Source organism: Felis catus, chromosome B2 (genome assembly GCF_018350175.1).
Source record: "Felis catus isolate Fca126 chromosome B2, F.catus_Fca126_mat1.0, whole genome shotgun sequence".
In the NCBI taxonomy this organism is placed as follows: Eukaryota; Metazoa; Chordata; class Mammalia; order Carnivora; family Felidae; genus Felis; species Felis catus.
The window spans coordinates 40,316,023-40,334,548 of NC_058372.1; the positions used below are offsets into that span (position 1 = coordinate 40,316,023).

The 18,526-nt window shown below is 52.7% G+C and overlaps 1 protein-coding gene across 15 annotated transcripts in view; it reads right to left on the reverse strand.

Moving 5' to 3' along the window:
* Nucleotides 1–18,526, reverse strand: part of TRERF1 (transcriptional regulating factor 1) — a 210,749-nt gene that overhangs the window by 22,509 nt on the left and 169,714 nt on the right. For 11 of the 15 annotated variants that reach the window (XM_045057556.1, XM_045057554.1, XM_045057559.1 and 8 more), the window contains 9 exons: nt 16,218–17,915; nt 14,722–14,768; nt 13,714–13,864; nt 12,358–12,657; nt 8,501–8,888; nt 7,743–7,809; nt 5,650–5,789; nt 5,414–5,517; nt 3,817–3,892 (listed from right to left, as the gene is read on the reverse strand). In XM_045057556.1, the coding sequence (XP_044913491.1) occupies nt 3,817–3,892; nt 5,414–5,517; nt 5,650–5,789; nt 7,743–7,809; nt 8,501–8,888; nt 12,358–12,657; nt 13,714–13,864; nt 14,722–14,768; nt 16,218–17,657 (2,713 nt within the window). In that variant the 5' untranslated portion in view covers nt 17,658–17,915. The remainder of the gene's footprint in view (nt 1–3,816; nt 3,893–5,413; nt 5,518–5,649; nt 5,790–7,742; nt 7,810–8,500; nt 8,889–12,357; nt 12,658–13,713; nt 13,865–14,721; nt 14,769–16,217; nt 17,916–18,526) is intronic. The other 4 variants (XM_011282223.4, XM_045057563.1, XM_045057565.1 and 1 more) reach the window with 2 other exon arrangements.

Below are 18,526 nucleotides of genomic sequence, written 5' to 3' on the forward strand. Positions count from 1 at the left end.
TTCTAAAGAGGGCCCTTCTGTCATCCTCCCGAGACTTAAAAAACTTTTGTGATGGTGCTCTTATTGTACATACACAGGAAGACATGTTCAGTGCAGGAAAAGGATTGTTTTTAAATCAGATCTTCGGGTCGAGCGTCCAACTCTTGGTTGCAGCTCAGGTCATGATCTCACGGTTCCTGGGATCGAGCCCCACGTCCAGCTCTGTGCTGAGAGAGTGGGGCCTGCTTGGGATTCTCTCGCTCTCTGTCCCCCGCCTCAAAATAAATAAATAAAAACTTAAAACAATTTTAAAAATGAAATTAAATCAGATCTTCATTTCTGTGAAAGGTTTTCTGCGGTGGGTAAAAGGATGAATGATTTTTCGGGGGAGGAGGGTGTAGTTGGCTGACCCCAAAGAGCCCCCCGGAGGCAGAAGGAAGGGAGGCCTCCATCCGAATCCAGACCTCAAGCTTGTCCACTGCCTCTTTCTTTGTAAGAGTTGTATCAGGCAAAGCCGGCAAGTAGTATCAGGTTCTGTCCTTGAGGTGACCACTCTCCAGCCAGAGACATGAGCTAAGAATGCCTGGAAAATGACATTACAGCTGTGTTTCTTGCAAAGTGTTCTCTTGAGTACGTAATTCTGTCTTCTCGTCAAACTGGGCAGCTTCCAAGGCTGCAAACAGGCCTTCCCCAACTGAGCGGGTGTTTCCTCAAGGCATCCTGCAAGCCTGGAGTCGGGAGTCGGGTCGGTGTTTGGGGCCCACCTGGGCTGTGTGGGAGCCAGACAGTGGCCTCTTTTGCACTCTTACCAGGAAGCCTAAGGCCAGTGTCCACACCCATCTGCAAGAATGACCAGTTCGATGGAAAAACCAAGGATGCAGCAAGCCCCTTAATCACAACCAGGCGTCTTCCGCACCCTGATTCCCCGATGCTCAAGCCGTCCCCACCCAATCCAACTGCTGACAGGGAGAGCCTCTGCAAACTGCTACCCACACATGGGTGGAGGGTGCTGAGAGAGGGCTGGGCCCAGTGCTCGGGTATGGATTAGTGTGCGGGAGCCCCCGCAACAGCACCTTCCTCCATGGATCTTGTACAGGGCTCTCCTGGCCTCGGCAAGCAGTCTCCCGATTCGGGTGAGCTGCCCACCCACACTGGAGTCTCTCCTGGGACCCAGCACTGGTCACTTTTTCCTTTTCTTACTGAATGGCTTGAGATGGGATGGGAGAAGTCAGGAGTGAAGTAAGGGAAGTGATTTTCACAGGCCTGGGTCTGTCTCTCCCAAACTTGTAGCCTCTGTCCCCGAGCTCAGTGGTTCTGCCTTGCCTCCAGGGCGGGGAGTTGGGGTGGGGTGACACTGGCCATAGCTACGGAGCCGAAGTGAAAGGCGATCCAGAAGACAGTATCTGGGTGATGCTGACTGGCCCTGACAGAGTCCTACTAGAGAGCAACCCTACAGGGCTTGGTACAAAGGCCAAGGCAGGACAGGGCCATGGGGATGGGATTCACTCACACCCTGGAACCAAATCGAAGGAAGGAGGCAGTGGCTGGTAACTAGGGGTATCCTCTGGGGCCTCCTCTGTAGCCTGGAAGGAAACTATTAAGGGATGGAGTCAGGCCAGACTTTAGAGACCGGTGACCTCTGACCTTTTGGCTCATAAGTTCTACAAGATTCTCTGGGGCTCAGTCTGTGATCGCTTCCTGGAGAAGGCAGATGTCTGGCAGATACAGGTGAGTTCCTTTTTCTTGAGGACACACAGCTAGTGGAATACCAACCCTTCATACCTCAGCTCCACCTCTCTTGCCCCTAGTTGTCAAAAGATTCCAGGAGGCAACAGAGGGTTTCCTGGTCTGCCTGTGGGGGAAGGAGGCCGTGGATGGGGAACACGTTAGCTAGGGACCCCAGAAGATCAGTAATCTTAGCAGAGCTGAGGGGCTTCCAGTTTCAAAATTCTTACTATTATCTTAGTGTTTTGGTTTTGTTTTGTTCACGGGTGGGGGGTGGCCTCTGGTCCGTAGCTTTCCAGATTTTATTATGTCATGACACACATAAAACAATGTAATGCTTGCTTAGTACGCTGGGGAGAACTGGAGGGGATTTGGGTCTCAGATGAGGTTGCTCACAGCTGGAGCTGCCCCAGCCCAGAGGTGACGGCCATCCCGGTCACCCTGAGGGCCGAGGGCAGTCGCAGAAGATGGTTGGGAAGCTCCCTGTCATCAACCATCTCGCCCACTATATAAAGAAGCTTGAGACAGGCTCCAGGAGGCTGGACAGCCTGTCAGGGTTTAATGGGCAGCAGATGACGCTGGGAATTAAGAGGACTGAATTGTTTCCATGGCAGATTAGAGAGAACTCCCACATCTTCCTACCCACACTCGGGGCAGACACCAAGCAGGAAATGATGGAGACAATCTTAAGAAACTGGCTCATTTAGGCCCCAATTAAACGATGGATTTCTTATCCGTGTGTCCATTTTGTGCTTGTCTAGTTCCAGTAGCGGCCTGTGTGCTGACAGGGATCCACAGGTGGACATCCAGGGCTGTCTGTGCTCAGGTGGGTGGCTTCTGAGGCCACTCCCCGCTGCGATGACAGGCAGGAAGGCCGGCTCACGGGAGAAGCACATTGAGTGAGGCAAAAGGTGGTGGGCATAGGTGGCTGGGGGGGGCAGGGGCAGGCCCATCAAGAATGTGCTGGTATATGTAAAGCCGCCCTCACCTTAGGCTACATCTGGCCACTGGGACCAACGACTAGAAAAGGTATGACTAGGTCCCCAAGCCCACTTAAGGACTTAGCACCTAACTATGCAGGGTCTGGCCAAAGCTCTAAAGGAACCTTCAAATGATTATCAAGGGAGTATTAGAGGATTCAGCCCCCTCTGAAATAGAGAACCCAGGCAGGGTTCGTGGAGACCCCCGGAATGGATGGGTCTACCAGGTACCGGAAATTAAGATGTGGACTTCAACTTCGTTTTGTCACCGCAGGCCCCCCAGCCATCTGTTGCCTTCTCTCCTCACGATTCTCACTACACTCAACTCTCAAACGTGTTTTCTCCTTCCCCTGTTATTGGTGATGCCATCATTAACCCATACCCTCAGAGGACACACTCTGTATATGTGCCTGTAACGTGCGTATTACCTGTAGCCGCATACACACGTGCATATGCACGCACCTGTGTGCACATGTACCGTATATGCATATTTATAGTAGCTTTCTCCTGCCACGAGTGTGATCTGTTATTGAACGACTGCTTCCTCCTCAAACCCCCAAACTGCATGAGGCAGGACTCTGTCTATGTCTGTCATAGTCACTGTTTCATCTTAGCACTTAGCACAGTTTCTCGTACACAGCAAACAATAACTAATAGATGACTAACAAGAGCTACTAGAACGTGCCATGCGTTGCGCTACACCTACTAACTCTGTCACAAAAAATGCTGCAAGGGACGCAGTAGGAGCCCCATTTCATGGGCGAGGAAGCCAAGGTTCCAGAAGGCAAGATGTGAACCCACGTCTACAGATTCCAAAGCTGAGGGGCTGCTGAGTGTGGTTGTCTCCGTGCTGTCCCCTCTGTGGTTCCTTTCCCCAGTACACCAGTCTCACCGCCACACGTGCAGGCACTGACCACTATCACCCAGCCCTTGGCACAACCACGCGGGGCCAAGCCTAGACAAACAGCCAACAGACACAGCTGTCCTGCCAGCAGCGTCCCAGGGGGCCTTGAGCTCACAAGTGGTGATTAGGACAGGACTGGTCTATCTTATTACTAAAAAGCGACACCACCAAACATGCAAAGAGCCCGCTCTCAGGAAGCAATGGGGCACAAGGCTCCTGGCGACCTACCGGCATAGTGGTAATTTGCTAAAGGATGACATTTTAACCTGACTGGCTTCCGCAGCAGCAGCATTTCCAGAGCAGCCTGCAGACCCATGGGAGAGAAAAGGCAAAAGTCAGTAACGGGGCTGTGCGTCCTAGGAAGGCCATTACCTAAGAGGGAAAAGGAGTCAGCATTGCAGAGGCAGGAGCTGGGGGTGGCAGAAGGAAACCCAGAGGGAGACTCCCCTAACTGAGGCTCCCTTTCAGGCCAGCGCCCCACAGGGCTCACCACTCGAACATCTATCTCCCCCAGCCCGTGCCTGCAGCCAGTTGGGTCATGTCAGAAAAAAATACAGGCGGTGGTCGAGACCCCGCTCCCTCCTTGGTGAAGTCCCTGGCCTCTGAGAGGTGGCGGGGCCTCCTCTGAATGGAGACTGAATCTCGGGGGAAAGGCTCCACAGAAATGAGTGGGTGGTTTGGAACTGTTTTTGCAGAAAAATCATGTTTCAATTACAACTTAACATAAACAGTTTTATTAGTAATAACTGTACTACACACTGTCTTTCCAGAGAAGCCTAGCTAAATAACCCTTTCAAATATGCCTCCTTTAGCCTTGTTGACTTTTTAAAAAAATGGCGCACGTCGAGTTGGACAGTAGATGGGTTAGGGGCAGAGCCAAGGTCTACAATCTTGCTTCTCTAAGTGTGGTCCGTGGACCAGCAGCACAGGCATCCCTTCTCGGAGCTGGTCACAAATGCAGAACCTTGGGCCCTGCCCTGAGAATTGCTGAATAAGAGTCTGCATTTTAACAAGATGACCCAAGTCATTTGTGTGCACGTGGAAAGTTCGAGTAGTGCTTTACTGCCACACTTAGCTTAAAGGATTAAGGAGAGTTCTCTAACATTCTAGAAAATCCTCGAAGGCTACCAATAATCTCAAGACAGTACTGGGACATTTGTTTACTTGCACTTTCATAAAATCAACAAGGAGGAGGCTAGATCTGGTACGAAAACCCTGTGTTTACTGAAGGGGAAACTGAGGTTAGTGACAGAGTGCTCTTGCCAGGAATCCAGGGGGAGCAGGCAAACAGCTCCGGATCCTAGGAAAATGGCACCAAAGTGCTGGTTTGGGGACACCAAAGACCTGTGCGAAAGGGGGAAGAATGACACCAGTTGGTGCACAGGCGACATTTCACTTTGGTTAGGGGAGAAAACAGTTCTATGAACACCAAACTGGCTGACTCCATAGGAGGGAAGAAGAATCAGCAGGGCATAATAGGTCACGTCTTGTTTCAGTAAGGCTTTCTACCTCCCATCACTGGAGGCCAGTTTTCTGATGGGAATTATAAGACTGCTGAAACGAAATTCTCATTTCTCTAGACAGATGTGACCATAATTATTACTTAGGAACAGATGTCTAAGCAGAAGTCCAACCGCAGGTCCCCCCCGAAGGCTTTAAATCCTCACCTACTCAACGAGCTAAGGAACATGGTGGCATGTTGACTGGTCATGATCTTAGCAACTGGTTTTATGGTATGTGGGACAACACAAACTCAGGAAAAATACTTTCCAGAATTCTGACACGAAGAATGTTAACTGTGAACCCTCTTTCCACGGTTCCTTACCATCACATCACCTTTGGCCTCGAAGAGAGAGTGCAAAGCAAATTCAGAATTGGTCCCTCCACCGGGCAACGCACTCGAACAGCATAAATTCAGGAGATTCTCCACTGATGGGAACAATGAGAAGTCACTGCATCAGAGAGAGCTCAGTCTCATGGACAAACAGAACGATCCTGGAGTCAGAGACCCCTGTGAGAGGATCAAGCCTTTCCCACCCACTTCTTCCCATGGGCCAATACCTCTTTGCTGGAGGTCATGGTTTTCCAGCTCTGGCCAGGGCTTCCATACCAGTGTGGCCTTGTGTGTGTCCCGGGCCAAGGCGGAGACATCCTGAAGTTCTGGGATCTCTGCTTGGAACCTCAAGCCAATGTTGATGCGTCTTTAATGACAAGAAGGAAAACAACAGAGTGGTCTTCAATCTGAGCTCAAGAGCAACTGTCAGGAACTTGAAAAAGAAGGAAACCAATTCCTTCTGCAGGAAGAATGCAGGGGCATTTCCTCACTGTGTGATCCCAAGATTCCAGGCATGGCCTTTTCACTGGGATGAGGAACAGCTTTAAGATCGGGAAGAGATACTACAGGGAGCAGGGGAGAAGCCCGCCTGGATGGTCACAGCATGCTGTAACCGAGACAGGGAGGGTGCTAATTGCAAGGCAACAGCTGCCCAGAGTATGGCCGATGGCACCATTTAACCAGGAAAAATGGAACAAATACAATGTGCTGGTGATACCTGTTATCCCTTTCACATCACTTTTACCTAAATTATCCCATGTGAATCTCACAAACACCTGTGAGGTAAGCAAGGCAGGGACAATTATTCCCACTTAATAGGTGAGTTAACTAAAGCCTAGAAAGGTTAACTTGATCAAGGTCAAGTAACAAAATGGGGCTGGAACTCCGGTTTTCTGCCTCCTGACTCAGTGTATTCACCATGCCACCGCCTGGTATGTTCTGTGCTCATCTATGAAAACAGCACCTTTCTCTTCCATTATACCTCCCGCCACCCACCCCACAACTTAAGTACTCAACAAGCCTGTTTGGACGACCAGCCAAGAATCTTAGGGAGGGGATGGGAAAGCAAGGGCATTTGGATGGAGCCTTGTAGAGAGCTGGGCACCCTGAGAGGGCTGCCTCAATGTCACTGGGGATGTGCAAGCATGTGGCCACAACCCAACTGGCTCATACAGCCGGAGATAGAGACACGAGGTTCAGAGCTAGTGAATACAGGGCTTCATGCTTTTATTATGCAGTTAGTCTTTGGCAAAAGCCTTGAAACACCAGTACTTGAGAAATAGCATGATCCTATAATTTCTACAACTTCTCATTAAGTGGTACTTCTCAAAGTTCCTTATCCTTGGGGTGCCTGGGTGGCTGAGTCGGTTAAACAGCTCAGGTCATGATCTTGTGGTTTGTGGGTCCAGGCCCGCATCGGGCTCTGTGCTGACAATGCAGAGCCTGCCTGCGATTCTCTCTGCCCATCTCTCTCTTTCTCTCTCTCTCTCTCAAAATAAATAAATAAACTTAAAAAAAAAAAAAAGTTCCTCATCCTCAGTCAGTTGAGCATCTGATTCTTGATTTCAGCTCAGGTCATGATCCCAGGGTCACGGGATCAAGTCCTGTGTCTGGCTTCTTGCTGATCATGGAGCCTGCTTAAGATTCTCTCACTCTGTTCCTCCCGCTTGTGCACACACACACACACACACACACTCTCTCTCTCTCTAAAACAAAAAATAAAAAATAAAAAAAAAACTGGGGGGTGCCTGTGTGGCTCAGTCGGTTAAAGGTCCAACTTCGGCTCAGGTCATAATCTTGCGGTTCATGGGTTTGAGCCCCACATCGGGCTCTGCTGACAGCTCAGAGTCTGGAGACTGCTTCAGATTCCGTGTCGTCCTCTCTCTGCCCTTCCCCTGCTCACACCCTGTCTCTCTCTCTCTCAAAAATAAATAAACATTAAAAATAAAATTGGCTTTTTCTTACGGTTCAACATCAATGGACCCGGTCTCTCTCTCTCTCTCTCTCTCTCTCTCTCTCTCTCTCTCCCGGTCTCTCTCTCTCTCTCTCAAAAATAAATAAACATTAAGGGGCACCTGGGTGGCTCAGTCGGTTAAGCTTCTGACTTCACCTCAGGTCATGATCCTGCGGTCTGTGGGTTCGAGCCCCGCATCGGGCTCTGTGCAGACAGCTCAGAGCCTGGAGCCTATTTGAGATTCTGTGTCTCCCTCTCTCTCTGCCCCTCCCCTGCTCATGCTTTGTCTCTCTGTCTCAGAAATAAATAAACGTCAAAAAAATTAAAAAAAAAAAAGCATTAAAAATAAAATTGGCTTTTTCTTACGGTTCAACATCAATGGTCTGCTCTCCAGGCCCTGGGGTGACTGTCACATTGCTGCCATCAATGCTGTCTGAAGCACAAAACCAGAGGTTAACGCTCAACAAGAAATGGTACCGAAGAGACTAAAGCAAATGAGCAGCGACCTAAACAGTCATACTGGGACCCCTCTCGCGCCCAACCCATGCCAGAGTTACCCCCTGCAGTTTCCAAGGAACTGGCTGGTGTGTGGTGTTAAATGGCTTAGGGTTACTCATTTCTCACACAGGGTAGGAAGCCAGCGGCCCCACTCTGGTCTGCCAAGCTCACTGTTTCTAGGAAGCCATGCACACCCTAGAAAGAGATACTGGCTACCGGGCTCTCGGTGCTTGATCTTTACACAGCATGTTCAGAAAATGCGGAAGCCTGGCCTTGCAAATACTACCTAACCCCATCCGTAGATCTACTTAGTACACTGATGCGGGGGTGCCTCAGACGATTATCCACGGCACAGGCTCAGGCAGCGTGTGCACACTTGAACCACCCGCTTAGGCCAAAGAGACCGGAATCACGGCTTTGGGGTCTCCCCAGCTGGACTGGGATTGCCTTGAGGGTAAGCACCGCACACTTATTCTGCCTCTGGCACCCGGCCCAGGGCGTACTGCATGGAGCGGGGCCACGGCAGAAGCTGGTGGGGTACATGCGCTCCCACGGCAGGAAGGGAGCCCCTCCCGCAGCGGCGGGGACCCGGCAGGGCCAGGCCCCGAGGGGCCGCGGGGACTCACTGGAGCGGCACAGCAGCACCCGCGGCGTGGGCGTCAGGGGCGTGAGGGGCAGCTGCGGGTGGGCGCCGGGGCCGTGGCCCGAGATGAGGACGTTGCTGAAGAGCCCCGAGCCCTGGCGCACGGGGCTTAGCATGGGCGGGGGCGTGTAGGGGGGCAGCTCGTGGGCGGGGTCCAGGAGCAGGTGCTCCCCGAGGACGCGCGGGGAGCGCAGCTGGCTCTGGTAGAGGGTGGCGCCCGAGTAGGAGGCGGCGGCGGGGTTGGTGGGGTAGGAGGGCGGTGGCGGGATGAAGAGCGGCTCGGGCCGGTGCCGGAACTTCTTCTTCTCCGGCAACGTCCTGAGGGGTTCCTCGGCTTTGGCCGGGGCCGGCTGATGCTTCTTGGGAATTTCCTGGAACGGAAAGAATGGGCCCGTTCGAACACTCAGGCCTTCCCCGCAGGCCGTTTCCACAGGTTGAGGGAAGGGGACCCTCCGCGCTAACGGGGGGCCGCCTGTCCACTTGTCCGCCGCCCCCCCTCCCCCGCATCCCCTCCCTTGAAAAGCAGCCCCATCCGTTTCCCACAGGGCGAGTTCCGTGGCTTGACCGGGGAGAAAACTCTGGGTTGGGAGGAAATCCCTAATGTCTGGGGAGAGATGGGGGTGGTAGGAATGGTGGGTGGGCAAGAAAGAATAAATTCACATTCTTTATTGCTTATCACTGCATTCCCATCTGGTGAGCGGAATCCAGCCTGAGTGGGCCCTTTAATTCCCCACCGCTCCCAGGGGACAGACATCGGGGACAGATAACACATGTTCTGAGAAGGGGACAAGAATAATCCACGCAGGGAAGCTGGGCAGAGGCTGCGGCGAGGGGGACAGGCCTAGCCGAGGCTCCCAGGGCCAGTGACCCACACACCAGGCTCTCCTGCGAGCTGAGGGAGAGCCATCTATGGCCTTTAAGGCCCTCTGCTCTCCTAAAAATGGATTTGGTCGAGCTCCCCCCTCACCACCCCTCACTATGCTCCCAGGCCTGGTAGCTCATTTGCAGCAAGCCTTTCTCCTGTGTTGCTTCCTGTCAGCAGCGTTCGTTTATCTTATGGCAGCCGCACCAAGCATAGTCTGGAAGGAAGATCTGCCACGTGGATACATATATACTAATAAGTAAACATATGCACACAAATAGATAAGCAGGGCATGCCAAAGCCAAACAGAAACAGACGTGGGTTGTGTGCCAGCATCAGCCCAGAAGAACCCAGAGCTGGGTGTGTCTGGGGAGGCCACGCAGTGGGGTTGGGAGAGGCAGTGGGGATACCTGCAGAAAAGTTCTGGACAGTCTGTGGCACCCTCCCAGGCCCTGCAGGCCAGTGCCTGTCACAGCTGTAGTTCCTGGCAATTCCTGTGCCCAGGGTAGCATCTGAGTAGGAGGCAGCAAAGGGGTGATGGGAAGGGCTGGCCATGGTCATGTGACCAGCTGCCTCCAGGCCATGGACATGCTCCAGTCACCCCTCAGCTCTGGGCTCCCACTGCCACCCCTCCTGTTTGTCCCTTAGTTTCATTGTCTTCGGGAGTGCTATCCCAGCCCCTGGGAAGGAAGTCCAGAGAAACTGAGAGGTGAGGAAAAAAGAGGGGGCAGAGCCCCGCCCCCCTCCGGCTCAGGCTCCCAGCTCACCCCCAGGGGGGGCTCTCCTTAGGCCAGAGTGCCACAACCTGTCTCCTCTCCCCACCAGAGGGCTCCTCACCATCTGAGGCTGAGGCGGAGAAAGAGGTCTGAGGAGAATGGGGAGAGGACATCTATGCCCCCCAAGTTGGGAAGCAATCCTAAGGCTTTATATATCCTGTTCCTGGGTAACTGATGAGGCCATCTGAGCACATGCAGACCTTGCATGACTTCAACCCTGCACCGGAATCCAGACCTCTGATCACAGGGTCAAAGGTCCCTTTTGGGCTCCCTCTACTTGAGCCTCTGGTCCTGTCACTCCAACTCTCAACTCCAGGCAAGGCTCTGAGAACCTGGGCAAGAGAAGCCACCTAGAATGTCAGACCTGGATGTCACCTGACAGGAAGCATTTGCAGGGTTCCACTTCCACCAATCTATTCAGACTCTGGAGGCGGGACCACTCACAGAGGTTTTAAAAGCTCCCCCAGAACAGGGAGATGATGAGTCCAAACCCAAGCTCAGGGGGGAAACCCAGGCTCCGTGAGGGGAGGGTTTCACTTGCCTGCATCCCCAGCTGGCTAGTAGCAGAGTGGGGATTAGAACTCAGGGGTCCTCCCCAGATATTTTAATTTCTTTAAGCCAAGTGTCAGGACCTTGCTTGTGTTCACTCAATCCCAGCTACATGCTTCTTCTTCAGCGTATCTCCTTACTTATGAGTTCTCTCTCACCTTTTCCGCACAGCCAGCTCCATCAATGCCTTTAAAACCCTGCTCAGAACTGTCCTCATGGTGATCTGCCGAGCAAACTCATACCAAACTCCCTCGCACCTCCCCAGCCCCCTGGTTACTTTAGCTGCCCAGGGGTGCTCCCGTCCAGCCACATGCAGGGGATCACGGTTTCTTCTCTGCCCTGGCTTTTCTCTCACTGTCTGAATTGGAGCAGGGGGTGCTGCGTGGGGCTCTGATCCCCATGTGACTAGGCGTCTTACTGTGTCCAGCTTCAGGCTGACACTTCTCTAGGGGTAGCAACCGTGTCCCTCCTACCAAATCAGGAACTTCCCTGGGCAAAGGGGGAGCCCGGCTCTGTCATTTCATCTTTCTGCCTGTTGCTGGCCTCCAAGTCCTTCTGGTTTATGAGAACCCTCACCCCCAGAGGCTCCCCATTAGCTTCTCCTCTTCTGAGGCCTTGGTATTACACAGAGAACAAAGAATATTCTTTCTGGCCCTTTCTAGTTCTCTTCATTATTCTCCCTACCCCTATTATGGCCCAACCTCCACCCTCATGCCACCTGGGATCCCAGCAGCCACCTATTCTCTGAGGACAAATGTGACCCAGCATACACTTTGTGGGGAGGGAACAAGTCTGAGGTCATCAACCATGTGGGTTACAGATTCCCTAGGGGAGGGAAAAAGGGAAGAAGGAAGGAAGAGAGGAAGAACGAAGGAGGGAGGGAAGGAAGGAAGTGGGGGGGGGGAAGAGATCGAATGAGAGAGAGAGAGAGAGAGAGAGAGAGAGAGAGAGAGAGAGACGGAGACAGAGATCTCTGCCCCAGAGCCACGCTCAGCTGCTTGAGTGAAGCAATTGGAATTTGAGAGAGAAGGAGAATTTAACAGTGAGCGAGAAACACAAATCTCTTTGCTTTCCTGGGATTGGGGGTGGATGCCTTTCAGTGGAATTATTTTGGGAACCTTAGTAAATATCTTCCCAGGATATTTATGCAGGTGTGATACCGAAAATATCAAGCATCTGGTTAGGCTGGCCATCAGAACGGATGCCAGGGCTGCTGTGTGGAGGTTCTGCTGTGCCAGGGGTTACATCTTTGACTTCTGAATTTGAGGAGGCTCGAAGATCTCGAAGGAGGAGCCAGGGCCCTGGGCAACAGCTTTCTATTACTTGGGGTAGTATTTCCGTATTTTAATAGCTGTGATTACCAGCTGAGTTATCATCTTTGTTTTAATCTTGGAACCCCTTCGGGTCTCTCAGAATCTAACCCAGACAATTCGCCTGGTAGAGTAACAGACAATTCGCCTGGGTAGCAGCCAGTGTGGACAAGGATGGTATTCCCAAGGCAGCCATGATTGCGGGGGGCGGGGGGGTGGTGCTCAACCTGAGAGGCCAAGCCACATTGGAGCTCAGGCAAGTGACCCTGGAAGAGCTGCCCCATCTCCAGGAAAGCAAAGGGATGTTCCCACCCCAGGCAGGCGGGGCGGGGCAGCAACTCACAGCAGGCGGGTGGGGGGCAGCCCCTTGGGGTGAGTGTGGGGGAGAAAGGGTCATCCTCACGAGCACGGGCATCTCGTCGTCCGACATCGAGCTGGCTGGCTTGTCTCTGGTGGAGGGGGCGGCAACGATGCTGTTGGCGAAGCCCTGAGAGCCTGGCTTGGGCGGGAGAAGCTTGACAGGGACAGACACGGGCATGACCATAGGCGTGAGGCTTTCTGCCTCGGGAGGGAGCTGCGGTGGCGGCGGAGGCGGAGGCAGTGGCGGCTGGGGCTGAGGCGGCAGGGCCTTCTCTCCTTCCTCCTACACAGACAATAAAGGCTTTGATCCTGGGCTGAGAGCAGCCTTCCCAAGGGGGTGGGGGGATGCACTTTGCCTTTTTCGAAATGTTTTAGTACATCATGCGTGGGTGACAGAGAACCACTGCAGGGTGGTGCACTCAGGATGCAAGGCCCTGAGTCCCTTGCTCAAGTGATGCCAGTTGGCAGTGGACAAGGCCATGCAATTCTATTTTCTACATTTAAAAAATCTAGACTGTTATCACTCGCATAATTAAAACAGATATTAAACATCTGTTGTCACTGCTTTTAAAGAAAAGAATATGGACTGGTGATCAGGCACAAAACAGAACACATAAGCTCTTGTGTAGGCCCTTTTAATTCTATGGGCCTCAGTTTACTCATCTGGCAAATGGAAGACAAAGCTCTTTTATCTGGTATGGTCAGGCAATGGAAGTGACCTGGGTGAGCCAAAAGTTTGGAGAACAGAGAGTTAATCCCACAGACTTAAATTCAGATCAACAATATCCAAAGAATTTAAGAAATTCTTCGTCGGATTTTAATCTAACTCTAAAACCGCACGGATAGTTCACCACATGGATATCCTCCCTGGATACTCCTGAGCGTCTTTAAAGACCTTCCATTGCCACAGCCTAACGCTAGTGTGCACTAATGAATAGAAAATGCTGGCTGAGAGCCTGAAGGTCACGTTAGCTTTCCCGGGCCATTGGCTACTAATTTGGAAGGCCCAAGAGAACGCTGGTCTTGGGTGCTTCAAGCAGCAGAAGTTAAAAATCTACATGTTTTCTTTTGCTGTTTTTTCTAGGAGGTGGGGAGACTGGGATCTCCTAAAAAAGACTTCTAGTCCCTCTGATTTTGACCCTTGTTCATGGAACTGGTGCAAGCGGGGTCTGTTTGACCTGGCCGGCTCCTAGCGTCAAAGCTTAAGCACTCCCGTCAGGGAAGGACTGTGCCTCCCCAGGTACCCGCTTGGGGTTCACATCACTCTCTGTCTGACAGCAGCAAAGCAAAGCAAGCAGCACATGGCCTGGGAAGGGCTGGGGGGCTGGCTCCTGCTAACCTGTTTGAGGCTGGGGGAGGCTCTCATTCCCCCGTGGGACCGCATGTGGCCATTCAGGGCAGGCAGGCTCTTGAATTCCTTCAGGCAGATGGAGCACGTCAATTTGTTCTTGGCATCAAACTGCTCCCCAAACACTCCTTTTGGTTGGCCACTGCTCAAGGGTAGGGCCAAACGAAGAGGACACACACGTTGAGAAAGAGGAAGAACGACTTATCGCAAGACCTCACACCCCACAATGAACCCATTTCATTTATCTAGTGCTCCCAGGGCCCCACGTGTACTATCCCAAACCAAGCCAAATTTACAGAAGGAAAACCGAGGCTCAAGAGTGGCAAAGGGCTTGCTCAAAACCGTGCAAGAGTTGAACAAAACCTGCTTCGTTCTAGGCCGTCGAGTGCTGGGTTTTTTCCTCCTCTGACCAATCACTTTTCTAGGGTCAGCTTGGGCCGCCTATTCCAGAAGCCTTCCCTTAGAGACACGTGTCTAAGTCCTCTGGTTCAGGCTCCAGACTTAGCAGTTTCTCAGGTTCTGGCGCAGTATTTACCATGCCCATGATGAGGGGAGCAAGTCTGTACTATTCACTGCTGCGTTCTCAAAGCTTAGCTCTATGCCCAGCACATGGTAGGTACTCACTAAATACTGACCGAATGAACAGCGGACAGAACATGGCCTTTGGAGTCCATCCCAGCATTGCCACTTACTTGCTGTACAACTCTAAGCTCTCTGAGCCTGATTTCTCTTCTGTAAAGTCATAGTAATAAAGCTAACAATGGCGGAGTGCTTACTATGCGCTAGGCACATGGTAATCCTACCTACCCTCACTGAGTGGCTTTATCACACAAAATATAGAGTGCCTAGCACATGGTAAGTGCTCAAACACAATAGTTGCTATTATTATTCCTACAAACCTCTTTGAGTAACTGAGTTTGAAAATGAATCTTGAGAGACAACCCCGGAAAACCTCCCAGTCTCCCCAAATGCCCACATGCCTCGTTGCATCAATCCTACCTTGACTCGGGGGACCCTGGCTGGGCTCTGCCATCAGGTAGATGCATCTAATTTTGAGCCATGCACGACACCGGAAGAAAAAAGAAAGAGAAAAAAGTGTGTTTTTGATGGAAGGAGTCTTTGAGCTGAGGGACCCCCAGCGCCTGCGCTTCTAGAATGCTTCCTGAGCTCACTGGGGCCAGCAGTTCATGTCCAGATGCTGGGTGCACCTGACACTTCTTTCCCTTGCTTTCCCCAACCCCCCAACGCAGGACCATGCCCATTCCAGGAGCCGCCACCAGCCCACCAGGACTGTCCCCCACCTTGTTCCTTCCTGTTCTCCCTGTCCACCACTCTGCGCACAGGCTCCATTCCCAAGAGAGACATGGAACAGAGAGCTGGATGACACAGCAGCATGCCTGGAGGCCGCCCGCTGGTCAGGTCAGCTTTGGCCATGTCACCTTATTCTTATATTCAGAAAGGCTCTCAGTTACCACTGGGCCTGAGTGCCAAACAAGACAGGGTCAAGGGAAGTTCATCTCCAGCCTCCAACCTCCATCAGAGCCCTTTCTCCACCTATCCTGGTCCCATTCAAGGCTCCCTTCTCCCGTGAACCTGTTGTCACATGGGTGTAGCACCTGGAGCATACCAAGGCATGAGTAGTGCCCAGCACACAGGGGGCCGTTTTGTGGCAAATCCATTTGGGAAACTATCAAAGGTTAGCGACAGTGGCCCACAGGCCTGCAGACAGTTTTTGTTTGGCTAGACTGTTTTGAAAAGTCCTGAATAAGAATGCCAAGAGATGGGGCATTTGTCCTCCAGGCCAGCACAGCTGGCACCATCCCTGATGGTCTCCTGACAAGTCATTTTGCTTATTCAGTTTAACTGCCTGGATCCTGAGGGCGGCTAAGATTTTCATCTCTGAAGCTACAGGAGGTATCCCCTCTGGGAGATTCACAGCGCACATGGGCCTATTAAAGGCTCTGAGAAGCCCCTCAGCACTGCAACTTGACTCACTTTAAGAACCCCCCCGCCCCTGCCGCCACATTTATTCATCTGGAGAACCCATCCCCCCAGCCATATCTATTAAACGTTCTATGGTAGTTCTCTTCAGAGCAATATACTTTGAGCAATGCTGTCATAACGTGGTCTCCTTCCCAAAGGGGAAACAATTTCACAAGGAATTCCCTGAGGATTCAGATCGAAGGGGGCCAGACACCCCTGCTGGATTATCCCTGGACCCTTGACTCAGGCCTTGACTGCTACATACATCATTTGGGACCTCCCGTGGTATTTTGGCCACCTCTGTCACAAGGACTGAGTTGAAATTGATTTTGTATTCCACATGCCTGGCCCGGATCTCGCCTGGCACACGTAGGTTAACGTTCGTGGGGTAATAAAAAAAGAACAAAAGGCACTGGAGGGGCGGCAGAGAGGACGGGGCTCCGCACACACTCAGCCCTGGCTGGCCCTGCAGCGCCCCGAGATACCAAGAGAAACTCCCCTCATGGGAATACCTGGGGCCACAGGGCACTGGGAGACAGCTGCTGGTGCTGAGGCCCCATGTTGTTGAGGTGGATCCCGCCGGGGGACAGGAGTGGCCGATGAGGGAGGGCACTGCTGAGCCGGTTCAGGTCCGAGCTGGCCGGGTCTCCCATTCCTGCCTCAGGAGGCCCCAGGTCGCCGTGGGAGCTCAGCATGGCCGGGGCCTGCCTGTCGCTTGGGTAAGTCTTGGGCTGACCGTCCTCGCGCTGCTGGTGCTGGGGCAGGTGGCTCTGTGGGCAGAGGGGGTGGCTGTAGGGCTGCTGGGGCTCCTGGTAGTAGTACTGGGGCATGGAGCCCAGCTGAATCAGCTGGACGGCGTGCGCCTGCTCTGGGGCGTACGGGTGGGGGTCCCTGTGATAAGAAGGGGGCTGTAGGTGCATCTGCTGCTGCTGCTGCTGCTCTTGCAAGTGCTGCATCACGGGCTGGGATGGGTAATACTGAGGTATCTGCATGGAACCCTGCCGCTGCTGTAGCTGCAGCTGCTGCTGCGGCTGCTGAGGCTGTGCTGGGCGAATCTGCTGCTGCTGTTGCTGCTGCTGCTGCTGCTGCATTTCTTGCATGGCCATCTGCTGCTGCCCGGCTTGCTGCTGTTGCGGCTGCGGGTAATACTGGTGCTGTTGCATCTGTGGCACGTGCTGGGACAGCATCTGTGGGGCCTGCAGTGGCTGTCCGCCTTGCACTGGCATCTGCGCCAGTGGCTGCTGGTAGTCATAATACAGATGCCCTTGGCTAGGGTGCGGCCCTACCTGGAGAGTTGATTTGGACAGCCCGCCAGCGAAACCAGGGTGAGCCTGCTGGGGCACCTGCTGGTAGCGAGAAGGAATAGCCGGCGCTGGGGGCTCCACGGGTTTCTGGGCCAGCAACTGGCGGAGGGCACTGTCAGGGGCTCCGTCCATCACTGCCGACTGGGTGTGCAGCACCTGGGCCATATTGTTGACCTGAATTCGCAGGTTCTGGTTGGCGAACACCTGGGTGAAGGAGTCTAGCTTGTGCAGGACACCGCTGGTGAGTTTCTGGGTCCGGATCTCGCTGGCCTGGGAGTAGGTATATTGGTAGCCATCGGTGGCCTCAGCCTGGGCCGGTGTCCCCCACATCATGTTTGAGTTGGTCAGGCCGCCACGGAGCTGGACGTGGTTTCCGGGTCCTGTATGACTTCCCCACCCTCCCTGCCTGGAGGTATCTACTTGGCCAAGGTTTTTGGAACCAACAGGCAAGCCTAGACCATCCCGAGTATCTTGAGGGAAGTGGGGGGAGATGGGCGATGCCTGAGGGGCATCCATTCCAGCCCCGGCGACTGTATTCCCATAGTTGTGGTTCAGCCCGCCGTGGATGCCAAGTGGTGGCTGTTGGTAGAAAAGGTTCTCACCACTGTGGGCCACGTGATTGGTCTTGTATAGTTGCTGATCCCCCATGGCGCCTGCCTTGGTCGTGAACGTCCAGCCACAAAACCATAAAAAAAGGTCAATGAGACAAACCCAAAAGGACTGAAACCCTGAGAAGCTGAGAGGAGGCGTCCACACTATTCCACGGCTGACATGTCTGTGGACGTGGCTGCAGCCAGATGTTCCTGTTGGCCTGTACCACTCATGTGCAGAGCGGGGGGTTTTACATCCTCACCCGGGCTGAGGTATGGACCAAACACCACCGTGGCGAAGAGATGATGCTCACACCTGCAAGACAAGATGCAAAGCACAGGACAGGATTTACTTGGATGCTCTGCGCGAGCAATTACATCTACCACAACCAGTTACAGAATTAAATACAAAACAGGAGACTTGATTAGAAATAGCCTGTTTCATACACTGCACACCCTTTACACTGATTCTGCAGATCTGGACCCTCATGTGAGACATGAACTCTCTTCCTTTTGAGCCATTGCTCAATGGCTCATTAGTTTATTGATCTGTTAATTCATTGTTTTGCTCACTGATTAATTCATCTATTCTTCTGGGACTCGGCTGTTGAAAGCCCAGCACTATCCTAGGACCTGCAGGGGATAGGAAGAAGTTTAGGACACTTCATTTATCAACTTCTCCACCCAGCAGACACTTACTGGACACCTACTAAGCATAAGGCACAATGCCAAGAAATGATTAGGACGTGGGCCAGCTCTTGAGACGCTTATGGTTAGAAAAGGTGATGATAGGTCACATGAATAAGTATGATACAAGGAGAAAAGAGATGCATGTAATAAAAAGGTAAAAATAACAGATATGGGGGGGGCGCCTGGGTGGCTCAGTTGGTTAAGCGTCTGGCTTCAGCTCAGGTCATGATCTCCCAG